Genomic DNA, 12,886 nt, shown 5'->3' with positions numbered 1-12,886 from the left:
GAGACATTACCATAGAGCCAGATACACACACAGTTTCAAACATACTTGCGCAGCAAGGCGGTTCCGAAATGCTCCACTGGAAGATATCCTGCACTTCATTCTTTTGGCATACTGCTGTCATTTGACCCGTGCTTTCCCATCTCTCACTGCCGTCCCCGCAAATGTAGCTGCATCGCGAAAACGATTTGTTTCCATCACTACATTCCAATTTTGTATTCGGTGATGTTCTCAATTGTCCAGTACATGTTTCTGAAGATAACATTCTTGTGCTTCGGAGAGTTTATCATTCAGTGCAGCAGAATCGAAAAGGTAAAAAGTAATAAGTTTTGCCTAATTCAAGCAGAGGTGAAAGTAATCGGAGTCATAAGGAATAAGTAAGTAGTGCAAGCAGGCGAAACCTTACTCCAAAAAAGTAGAATTATTTTGTTACTGATCACTAGGGCAAGTTTTCGCAACTTTTGCAACTTTTTTTACAGCTTCCGGAAGCTTCCTAGATACTCAGAAGTTATGTAGCGTAGCGTTTTAAGCTGCTTTTTGCAACTTTTCTTCATTTTTTCGGACAATTTTTTTCAACTTTATCGATATTTCATGCAACTTTTTTCGACTTTTCATGTAAATTATTGCAAGATATTTTTCGATTTTTCATTCATCTAACATTTTTCTATAAATATTTGGCACTATATGTAAATATATCGCTTGATTATTTCATTGTCGTTTCAATTTGAGGTCCTTACTGATTTGACATATATTCAGGCTAGACTGCTGAAAATTATATTTTCACTTGGTCAATTTTTTCAGGCTATTGATTTTGTTGAAGTCGCTAACACTGAGTTTTGCTACAGTGCCTTGGATACGTATCCATTTGAGTATCTCATACCCTAATAATTTCAAGGAACTTATCCATAAATGCAACTTTGTAGTGTGACTTATGTGAAAAATAAATGCAACTTTTTACTGCAACTTTTGTGAAAAATGAGTGCAACTTTCGTCGGATTTGACTGGAACAAAAACTTGCCCTACTGATCACCGCTGGATACATACAGCCTGCGTATTTTCCGCACCCATGCAGTTGCTATATACTTACGTCCTACGCAAAACGGAGCGGGACTTGACCATAGTAAGTTTGATTCGCATGTTAGAATATCAGGCCCGACCAAGCGAAATCCGTCATTGCACATAAAGTTGCATTTCGATGCGTATTCCGTTCCGTCGGTGCATTCTACTTCTCCGTTTTCAATACTGTCGTGAGACTGGTTACATGCAACTAAAAGCGGTGAATGCAATTTGACACACTTCGAGCAAGATGTGTGCAATATATATACACCAAACACATACTAGAACCAACGACCTTTATAAATCCGCAACAAACGTACTAAAACACAAGTAACTAATAACTCCCACTAGGTTGTATAGTTGTAACAAGTCTGTTTGGTGATGTGATCCGGTTTGTGCGATCTAGGATCAGGATTCGCAGTTATATTTGAATTTCATTTTGGTCATGTTGTCGAAATCAGCAAATTACTCTAATCATCTAATGATCCTTGGTCAACCTGTTCAAATTAGCAGAAAAGAAGATGCTCCAAATGCTCTTTCCGTTCATATTCCCCCCCTGGTTCGATTAGATCGTGATGCGTATATCTCGCCTAAAGCGCCACATAATCTGTATTGGTATGTGCTAAGTGCTTTGTGCCAGAATCACTTTGACTTGGCTATATTAGGCGCAGTGTGAAATATATCATGTCATCTCGCAATCCAACAGAAAATCAAATTTATAGTTGGGGGTTAAAATGTATGTCTATATATATATATATTCTCTTTGAATTTTTTGATCTTGGCAAATAATGTAGCCAAGGGCGGAACGCGACTTTGCACGCCCCTACACACACACACGCATAAAAAGAAATCACTTGCCTCTGTGACGATATCTGTTTTCATTACACCACTATAAAAAATGAATCACGTATTTTGTTGACCGTAACGTGATTAAATAAATTCAAATTTTCCATCCACATTTTCATCATGGCTACGATTTTGCCTGCACCGAGGCGTTTTAATAATAATCAAGACTCCCTCACTTTTCTTGCATTCGGGAATTTCGTTCGACCATTCTCCATTTTCCAGGCAGCTGGTTTGCGTTGATCCAATCAACATAAATCCGTCTTTACAAACGAATTGACAGACAGACCCGAACTCGCTGCCTTCGGAACATTGCATCTCCCCGTTTTCCGGAATCTTCGGACTGGCTGCGCAGTAAACTATTTCCGGGAAATAAAGATAAATACATATAGATTTAGAATAACAGCTCAGCTCGATATTCTTTGTTAAAACAATATTTTAGAAACAGAGGTAGTCAATAACGAAGTTCGGAGTACTCAAGTAGGTTTTTCCAACTTGCGCTACTTACTCAATAGGTTATGTTTCAGATTACTTCAACTTATATACTTGAACAGTTTGTAGGCATGGCACAACTACCTATTTCTACAGTTTGGGCTTTGAAGAGTAGAAAGTAGTTTTGATAAATTGGTATTACTTTTATGAATGAAATTGACATGGAAACTGCTTAACGTAGCACCTGTATCATCGCAACTGAATATATTTTCGAGGATTTTACCTATACGTTGTGTCGTTTCGCAATAATCGCGAAGACGCATCTTGGGATAGCGAAAGTATTGATACCTCCGATTAACTGCTAACCCTTCGACCAAATCTACTTTTGAAACTACTCACTTGATCAGTTGTTGGGCCTTTCATTTTGTATTATACTTGAAGTAGTTAGTAGATGTCTTGGAAAATGCTACACATGTACTGGTACGTGTAATTGAGTAGAAATAGTCCTACACAGCGCTATTTCTACACGAGTAGCAACGCTGATTCCTTTGTCTTTGACCATCTGTGTCGAGAACTTACGGGCGTTAATTCGAGACCTGCGGTTGCCAGTAACAAAGTGTGTCCACTTTTTCGAAGTACTCGAGTATGTCCTTCCTATACTTTAAGCAATTACTGCAGTAAATGTAGTTTTCCGCTACTTCGTCATGTTTCACGGCTTACTTACATACTCTTCGCCACTAACAGTTTGTCAAGTAGAAGCGTTATGTTCTTCCAATCAAAGAGGGAGTGAGATATGGAGAGAGAATTAGAGGTTCTTGAGTGGATTTTGTCGTCGCTACTTCTACTTGAGTAGCATTCTTGATTTCTTTGACCACCTCTGTTGGAGACTCCTCTCCCATACTGATCTTGTCTTCAGACGCGGAAATAAACTTACCTCGTTCGCAGGTCGGCTCGGATCGAGACCATTTCGTATCTTCTAGGCAACTGGTTGATACTGGCCCGCGTAAATAGTATCCTCGGCTGCATGAATATGTGCAGGTCGACTCAAAAAAGCTACCGTCAGTACATGTGCGCACACCGTTCCGGAAATCGTTCGGCAGCGCATGACAAATCACTGTAGAAAGAAAGTATGATTTTATCATTACCGGAATAGTATCTCTAGTATACCCTCGCAGTGGCGTTACCTCTTTGACAAGTTGGGATCGGAGTAGACCACTGCCCATTCATTTGACAAGTTGAGACAGACTCGCCTCTCATATGGTAGCCTTGGTCGCAGCTAAATTCGCAGATCGAAGCATACTGGTTGTCGGAGCTGCACCTCATCGATCCGAAACTTGGTGCTTCTCGTCCAGTATCGCAACGGACTGTCAAGAATTGAAGATGTCAATCTAACAAGGATTAGTTGTAATGATGAGCTTAAATTTTTCATATTTAGTTATATGTATACTAGTGTCCTGGGAGATTCAGTCTCTGTTTGTTATTGTTAGATAGGCTAAAAAGGGATATGTAGCGATTCAGTCCAACGGCCTCGGAAGCTGTTCTGGACACGAGATCCTGTCACAGGAAAAAAACTCGCTGCGAGCAGGATTCGAACCTGCGCGGGAATATCCCATTGGATTTCGAGTCCAACGCCTTAACCACTCGGCCATCGCAGCTCTGGACGACACCTATGTGTTATGTATTTAAAATATACAAAGGGAAATACGGCTTCTATTTAACCTTCGCGCTTTTGCAAACAGTATTATTTGAAGGCGTTTCGCAAATATAACTTAAGTTGTACCACCAAGACTTAAGCCCGACCGATTATTACCGGTTCGCCGAAAACATCGGGTCGATATCACGCTTTGAAAGAAATATCGGTCAACCTCTAATCAGGATATTACCCCGACATATTGAAAACTTCGATGACGACAGATTTGAGGAACAGTTCAATGTGATTTCACATGTAGTAGGTCTACATCGATTCCATGTCTCCAATTCACTTAATCCTTGATGTTTATGGCGAAAAACAGTTTTCAACCAAATAACATCTTTCATACTTGAAGAGCTTCTTGCTTGGAGGTACAGAACATCAATAGGCCTATACAATTGACAACGTCAGCCGGGTTCATTTCAATATGAATATACTATCCAATCTTTCATACTGTCAATTTCATTTCAGGGTAATCTTTCCTAAACTTTTTGACTGACTCCCAAGTCCGGAGAGAACGTTAGCGGATATACGGTAATTTTGTGAACCAAATTCAAAGTACGGAAATAATTTTTGTCTCTGTTTGTTTTGTGGTATTCATGGTGTTTGTCGACTACTATGGTCATGGTCATTTACACCAGGCTGATATTCTTCATTTATTTCTATAACTGCCGACGTATAGCACGGCCCACATCTAGGCTTTTTGTAGAGAGAGAGAGAGAGAGAGATATGATATTCTTTCTCGCCTGCACCATCGAGATGCTTTGGCGACGGAGTTGCGATACGGCCCCATGAGGTCATCTAGTCTGCGCCCCCGTTTTTTTTTTTCTCCTCCATGCTATCCGTGATTGCTGAGCGCCTAGCAGGATAGCTGCGGATACCATTTTTCGAGTCTTTGGTATGACCCGGCCGGGTATCGAACCCACGACCTACCGCTCGAGAAGCCGGACGCATAACCATTACACTATCTCGCTCGGTAAGACACCGCTTTCGCGGATGAGATGGCGAGGAGGAGCCTAGATAAACCTCCAACACTTAGATAGGAATTCTTTTGTCTCTGGGATGTAATATTAAGGAAGTACACAAAGATTCGAGATGGACATATACGTCATATAGGAACGCACAGTTTTTAACTGGGCAAGCATTGATATGATAGTGTTACGCAAAAGTTGTTAGTAATAATTCTACTTTTTTCAAGTAATCAAGTAGGTTTCCTCTACTTTCACTACTTACTCAAATTCTATCTGAACAGACTTTTTGTCAAAACCACTTACTTTATACACTTTGGATTTTGTAAAGTTCAGAGGGATTTCTGACAAGATTGCATCAGCCTTATGAGTGAAATTGCCCTAAAATTGTGAAATCGCCCCTCTATCATTTTGTGTTAGTCCAGGAGATATAGCCTGCAATTTCGGAAGTAGCCACCTCCGATTCACTGCCAAATCTGATTTTTGAAACTTTACTCGAGTTCTTTACAGACCTTTGATTTTTATTGCCTACTTCTACTTGTACTTGAATAGCAACTCTTGGCTACCTTTGGTCAAAAGTAGGGCGATTATTTTTACATAAAAAACGGTAGATTTTGACCTAAAAATCAAAATTTTGACATTTGTTTAACCGTCTAACTTAATTTTAACAAATTTTGCCTTCACGTATGTAAATTAGGAGTTTTCGCTCATAATGTTAGAATTGTACTACTTATCTTCATTTCTGCTTGGAACTGTCCCTACGAAGTAGTTTGGCCTGCCATTACCTTTTTGACTTGAAAAATGATAAATTTTTACATGAAAAAACTTTATTTTAGCGAAATCTGGACCTATTGTTGAGAATGTATGTTGAGTTGTTGAGGATAACACCATGTCAATTTATTTGTTTCATTTGACCGTTTATGATACCAGTCAGCCTTCAGGATTACCGGACCATAACCTAACATCGATCTCGCCTTCCACCACATGCCACCTCATTTTGTCACTTGCCTTTTATATTCTCAACTTTACTTTTCATTCAGCGTGCAGGCCTTTTCTCTACTTCGCCTAGACCAGTGGTTCCCAACGTGGGCGATATCACCCCCCAGTGGGCGATTTTGAGAAACAAGAGGGCGAAATAGCAGGGGGCGACTGGAGGGCAATGGGGGCGAAATGTTAGAACGTCCTGTGATAATTAACACCGCCAAAAAATACACGAGAAGATGGCTTATTCTGCATATATGACACGGAAGTTGACTAAAAAAGGTCATTTTTCGACATGTCGAAATAAGTCAAAAATGTGTCAAAATTGTAGCGTTAGGCCAAAAAATTGTCAAAATTGTTTACAAAGCCAAAAAAATTGCCACCTGCATTTCGTTTTGTATCGTAAATGTATGCACTGTCGGTGAGCTTATCATACGAGATTTTACAGCTTTTAGCCTACTTATACAGGCCTACCGTTGTAGACGGCACATGATCCGCTCAATTTGAATCATAAACGGCCAAATGAAACAAATAGTTTGGCATGGTGTTGTGCTGAACGCACCGCAATACCCTAACTGAAGCAAAACTGCGTGGGCAAGAAGCGCATGATGAAAAATTGTGCAGGAGACAACATTGTCAGAATGAAGTAACACGCTGTGTCACCAGCAGTGTACGCACAACTTCAGTGTTGCCAGGCAACAACTACTGCTGTTGAACGTTCTTTCTCCATTCTTGGCAGAACAGGACAGACACTTTCTACCCGAAAATGTAGGAAAGTGTCTTTCGTTGTACTACAACAAATTTTAATTATTTCTACCATAATGTATAATGTATAACTACTGGAATTCTTCGTAGGTCCAGATTTCGTTAAAATAAAGTTTTTTCATGCGAATTTTTGTCAGTCTCTAACTCAAATAAGTTTTTTCAGTTCAATCTGCTTCGAAATGACGGACAGTTCCAACCATAAATGAAGATAAGTTATATAATTCTAACATTATGTGGGAAAGCACCTAATTTATATACATGAGGTAAAAATTTAGTCAAAATTAAGTTTTCTAAAGTAAAAAAATGTCAAAATTGTTATTTTGTAGGTCAAATCTTTCATTTTTTAGGTAAATAATAATCGCTCTAGTCATAACCAAACTGGTAATGGACGCGCAAACCGGTTTTCAGAGCACGTACTCGGAATAATGACGTTATTTTAGTCAATTCACCAGCCATCAGAGTTAGAAGAATAACTTTCCCGTATATATGTCCTCTTTTTTTGGATCCTTAAATATTTGGGGGCGAAAATTTGTGACGAGGTTGAGAAGCGGGCGATTATTCGAAAAAGGTTGGGAACCACTGGCCTAGGCCAAGGTGAGTGTCGATCTTTAAGACTACTCCAAGTCGTTTCGACACCTTCCTATCTCTTCATTGTATCGCAGTTTTGTGGTGTTTTTTACTGATTCACAATGAACAGACAATGGGCCTATAAAGTAGGCTACAAGCTGTATAATGTCAAATGATAAGTTCACCGACTGTGTAAACATTTACAATACAAACGAAATACCGGTTGCAAAAAAATATGACTTTGTAAACAACTTTGACAATTTTTTGACTTTTTTGACATGTCAAAAAATCGTCCTAGTCATAAGTAATACGAAAGCTCAAATATGTTGCCTTTTTTCAATGTACTACACGTGACCAAGCCATAGGTCAAGCACAACGAAAGCTTGGACTGAAAGCGTGATGTAGGGTTTACTAAATCGTCACTTACTTCGTTCGCATTTAGGCGGCTGATGAGCCCATTCCCCGTTGCTGTTACACACTATCCTCCTCGGGCCTTCCATTTGATACCCACTCGAGCATCGGAACGAGCAGACTGAACCGATGGCGAAGTTGTTCGTACAAGACATGACTCCGTGCGTCGGCGGCTGAATCGAACTCCTGCAAGGCGTCCCTGAAAACGGAATACACCAGATGTTTATTCAGCTACGAGCGGAATTTGCCGCTGAACAAACCGGCACAGACAGGCTCCTTGTCGTCCCATACCAAATCCTGCCCATTAGAAATGCACTCGATGACTTTAGGACCGCCCACTGCGTATCCGCTGTTGCAGTGATACCTGCATGCATAATGTATGTGCAATGTGCATGTGCAAATTAAGTACAGTAGAGTGGAAGTAGACGTATTCTTACTACATAAAGTTCTACTCAGCAGTATATACATCAAAACTACTTCAAGTAACATTAGAATATGCAAATCAGAAAGTACTTAAGCTAGTATACTATAGTTTCAAAATGTCTATTCCATCGATAGCTAACATACTTTTAGCAGTTAATCGGAGGTGGGTATACTGAAGAAATTTCAGTGCGCATTTTCTCGACTAACGAAAAATAGCAAAAGAACATCACACAGACGTAAAATCTTTGCAAATATCTTCAGTTACAGTCATACGCGGTCTATTTCACGCGGGTCTTATGACAATTTCACTCTTCAAAGTGATGCAAGCTATAGTATCAAAACTACTTCATATCTAAATCCAAATTGCTAAGTAGCCTATTAAGTATAGTAGTGGTACAATGGTAGTACAATATGTCGAAGTATGTGATGCTGGTGCTGGCAGTTCAGGTAGGCAAAATCTACTGAGTACTCCAAAAATGTAGAAGTACTTCGTTACTGACCATACCTCGGAGTATAAAAATAAAAAGTTCATGAATGTGATGCTTGATACTATAGTGCTACTGATGAATTCCAATCAATAATAAAATCCATTCATTCACTCAGCCATTGACAGTTTTGTTGATAGAATTACAAAATGAAAATTACAGAGTGTCACACACGTAGAAGCGAAGCTATAAGAGAAATCTTCTATCTGAAATTCTAGAACTAGCTACATGAGACAGCTGAAGCGGTAGATACCGTGGGAGTCACGGAAAAATTTCGTAGTATGTAAATGGTTGCACGCAAAAAAGTTTGCCCGGTATCAAAGTAAAATTTATGGTTATGCTTGATCGCAAACTGATACACGTAATTTTGTTTTACAATAGCGTTAAGCACGGTATGCATATTTCGATGCTCCCCAATTGCAGAATTATTGACGAGTAAAATTTAAAAAATCATACGCACCTGCACTTTGATCCAAGGAAATTGTAATCGGAACATGTGACCCTTCCATTTTTAAGCGCCCCTCTTTGGGGACACGATTTTGCGTCTGTTATCAAAACGTGAAATTTCGAATTTATTCATTTCATTATAATTATCGTAATATTCACAATATCAATGTGGCTAAGTCTGGAATAGTTTCGCAATATTCATAAGCTTTTTGAACAAACTATTCGTCAGCCTTAATGGTCGCGACGCTTGTGAACTCGGCCTCGTGTCAAGCAATATAAATGTCAATGTAACAAGTAAATGGATGAACATGTAATTAAGGGATAATATATGAACTATGGGATATTTAGCGATTTTGTCAAAGAGTAAGCCGTTCTGAAGGCAAAATGTCAAAATACCCTAAAACGAAAGCTCGCTGCGAGCAGGGTTCGAACCAGCGGGGGAATAACCGATTTGATTTTGAGTCCATCACCTTAACCACTCGACCATTGCAGCTCGGACCGCGGCGCATGTAACGCATGTGTTTAAAATATTGAAGAGGATACGGTTTTTTATCCATACCGCGCTATTGCAACCAAAATTATTTGAAGACGTTTGGAAGTTGAGTATGAAGGACACGTGTGTAGCTGTATGATGGCTTCAACGATTAAACGCAAATTAAATCTCTTGTCCCATTAGCTCAGACCTAGGCAAAGTGCGGCCCGCGAAGTCATTCTGTGCGGCCCGCGAAAGGTCGCTTGGAATCCAGAACATAAAACCTGCTTTTTGAATGTTTACTCGTAGACTAAAACCATAGGCTATATCAACTGAACAGGAAATTCGTTTATTTTAAAGCCTATTCATTACTATATGGGCCGATAATGCTGCCTTCGCATCAAGATTCAAAATAAAGGCCACGTGGCAAAGTATGAGAAGCAATTAAAGTCACAAGAAATCACTCTTTCCAAATAGTTTAGGTCAAACCTTCTTGGCTTCCATTGTCGCATTGCGCATTATACGACATATGATTCAAATTGTTACGTGAGACGTTTCCAAATCCCTAATTCGTAAAACAAATCAATCAGTGCTCGAAATTATTACCATATGACTCATCATATATATCACCCCCATGGGTTAAACGGGCATATGTCCAAAGCCGAAAGCTGAAATTCAAAGAAGGTTAGAGCACCAAAGATTTGTATACTGGAGTTACGGTTGAACCCGTCATTTTAGTTTTTGCCGAGCATGTGACCAAGATTAAGGATTTTAATTATGTCAAAAACTCGAAATACGAAATACTAGGGAGGGAGTATTTCAGACAAACTGCCAGCTTCGCTCAATATCAAGTCTATTTGAGGTGAACACTACTCGGAAGGCAATCAACTTTGTAGTATGCCATCATATACATTCCAGGGCAGTGGGGGCGTGAAAGGATGTGAAGAGGAGCGCGAAGCCGAAGTTAAATTTAAAAAAAAATCTCGCTTCTCGCGATCTGCACCGTGATTATGGTATTATAATTGTGGCTCTGTGTGTTGTCCGACTTTTATATTTCAGAATTCTATCATCATCAGCCATAACCTTCCATGCCATCAGACCATTTGTTGGGATTGCTAGAATTCTCGTTGCTCTTTTTAATACTTCGTGATATCATAATAGGAGGGGTGGTCGAAATCGTTCACTATAATAAAGGGACGCGTACATAAAAAAGTTTGAGAACCACTATTTTGGTGTCTTAATAGAAGAACGGGAATAGGGGTTTAAATAGAGTATAAAATGTATCATGTTTAACATTGTTTCCGGTCATGACGACAGATAGACAATTTTTTAATTAACCGCCGTTTTATTACCTAACATTGACACATTCACTGAGCAGCATTAATAACAATGTAATTTGGGAATGAAAATACTATACGCTGGAAAATATAGCTAAAATTATTTACTCGGCCCGCCAACGTATTTTCTACTTCACATTTGGCCCGCGGAGGAAAATAATTGCCCACCACTGATTAGCTGATTAGCCTGACATCGTTCAATTTGACACCAATGTTATTGCATTTACGGGATATAGATAAAATGTACTCGATTACAAGGGAGTATTCATGTTAGACTGTTAGAGCACCACGCAGAGGTAGCGCGTAAATCTTCGTATGAATGCAATACATCTTCCTCCATTTCATTACCTGAGCACGGAAGTTCCTGTGCGTTGCATAAATCACCCGAACAACAGCACTGACACACGCTATTCTTTTTAAAGTCCATGTTGCACTGAGTAGGCATCCACGCGGGCTTCTTGTTTTGATTCTGCACGTTCCTACATGCCAGCGTTTGCTTGCATCGTTTGGTGATGAGATAACCGAACCCATTCGGGAAATTGAGCCTCACTTCGTTCTGGCAGGACTGCTGGAATTTATCGCGATGTCAGTGTAGACATAGCGGTATCCGGTGAGAACCCCTAGCTATGACTGAAACGAAATGCAAGATACCATTGGATCCTCACCTCACTAGGCGAACAAACTTTAATCTCTCCCATCTGGTTACATTCCTCGTTGGATCGAGCGTTGACGCAAGTGTAGCATCTGGTTCCTGAATTAAGTTGATATTTTTCTTCAAACACATAAGCGCGACTATGTCAAAAACAGTATTTTCTGTTCGATTGTGATGTCCTTATCTTAATATCATTGTTTCTTTTTTTCAAGCTACGACGTCACGAATACTCAAGAGTGACGTCATAGTCGATTGAAATTGACAATTGAAAATATAGGGTAAATAGCCCCCCTATCATATCCGGACCAACAAAATTCTTAACCAGGACTACATCGTCATGTAGCATTTTTACGGTCGGCGGTCATCATCATCAGAACATTCATTCCGTATCAATGATCTACGTATTAGCTATTGAGTCGCCTATTTTGAGGGTTCCAACCGTTCCATATCGTATACGTCGGCTATATCGGGTGTAAATCTCCGTAGGCTCATACTGCATGTTTTTTTGGAAAGTAATTACACATTTATGACATAAATATACAACTTGTAAAAAAATGATTTCTTAAAGGCCTTTTGTTAGAAACACTGTTCATGTTCAAAACATGTTTAGTTTTAAACAAAGTGTTTTAAACAACCACTTGTTTTAAATGCAACCCTAGCGCCTCATACGCTGTCTATTGTGCAAAAATCGATAGGCATAGAATCTCAGACCCATTCTTTCGTGGCGTATATATCCTCACGAAGGCGAATTTAAATGACATGTAATTGAAAATTGACGATATATTAAGGCCTATATATTCATCACCTATCTTTCGAAGTATATCCTTCCCAAACATAATAACCAAATAACTATTTAATTCCGCGCCTATTTATCTGGCAAACAACATTGCAATCTCCGTCACATGTGACCTATAAAGTGATTTTCATTATTATTACTTTTGGTAAAAATAATAGTGGTACTTATCCCCGCGTTTATGGATATGATGAAGTTCATATATCACACTAGACTAGTGGTTTTCAACCTTTTTTTTAATATAATTTCGTACCCATTTAAAAAATTATATAGCTTAGGGATCCCTAAGAAATAATTTCGCAAGCTACGCATAGAGCGAACGATTATAAATATGGCAATTAACGATTCAAAAAGCACATCCGTAACAGGACTATGCCAACTCCCAAAATATTGATTTTGTTTCACCATATTGTTGTCAACATATCAAAATGTATACCTTTCACACATAAGTTTGTGGCACGAAGAATAAAAAATGAAATCAAAAATTTGCCCCCAAAGATTTAGTTTGCGTTGATTTTGAGCTATGTTTCACATATTGCTTTCCGATCGCGTGCGGCACATGTATTT

At 39.2% G+C, this 12,886-nt stretch overlaps 1 protein-coding gene and 1 non-coding gene across 3 annotated transcripts in view; both read right to left on the bottom strand.

Moving 5' to 3' along the window:
• The window catches only part of LOC145443775 (E-selectin-like), a 41,053-nt gene that overhangs the window by 6,411 nt on the left and 21,756 nt on the right, over positions 1-12,886 (bottom strand). For both annotated transcript variants that reach the window (XM_080321730.1, XM_080321731.1), the window contains exons 3-12: positions 11,540-11,625; positions 11,223-11,442; positions 9,079-9,163; positions 7,971-8,074; positions 7,727-7,909; positions 3,513-3,692; positions 3,263-3,442; positions 2,076-2,255; positions 1,085-1,264; positions 46-249 (exon numbers count right to left, since the gene is read on the bottom strand). In XM_080321730.1, the coding sequence (XP_080177856.1) occupies positions 46-249; positions 1,085-1,264; positions 2,076-2,255; positions 3,263-3,442; positions 3,513-3,692; positions 7,727-7,909; positions 7,971-8,074; positions 9,079-9,163; positions 11,223-11,442; positions 11,540-11,625 (1,602 nt within the window). The remainder of the gene's footprint in view (positions 1-45; positions 250-1,084; positions 1,265-2,075; positions 2,256-3,262; positions 3,443-3,512; positions 3,693-7,726; positions 7,910-7,970; positions 8,075-9,078; positions 9,164-11,222; positions 11,443-11,539; positions 11,626-12,886) is intronic.
• Positions 3,902-3,983, bottom strand: Trnas-cga (transfer RNA serine (anticodon CGA)). Its single transcript has one exon. It is a non-coding gene; the product is annotated as a tRNA-Ser (tRNA).

Source organism: Botryllus schlosseri, chromosome 7, assembly GCF_051294905.1.
Source record: "Botryllus schlosseri isolate E-star chromosome 7, Bs_hap1, whole genome shotgun sequence".
In the NCBI taxonomy this organism is placed as follows: Eukaryota; Metazoa; Chordata; class Ascidiacea; order Stolidobranchia; family Styelidae; genus Botryllus; species Botryllus schlosseri.
This window is presented reverse-complemented; position numbering and strand designations above follow the sequence as displayed.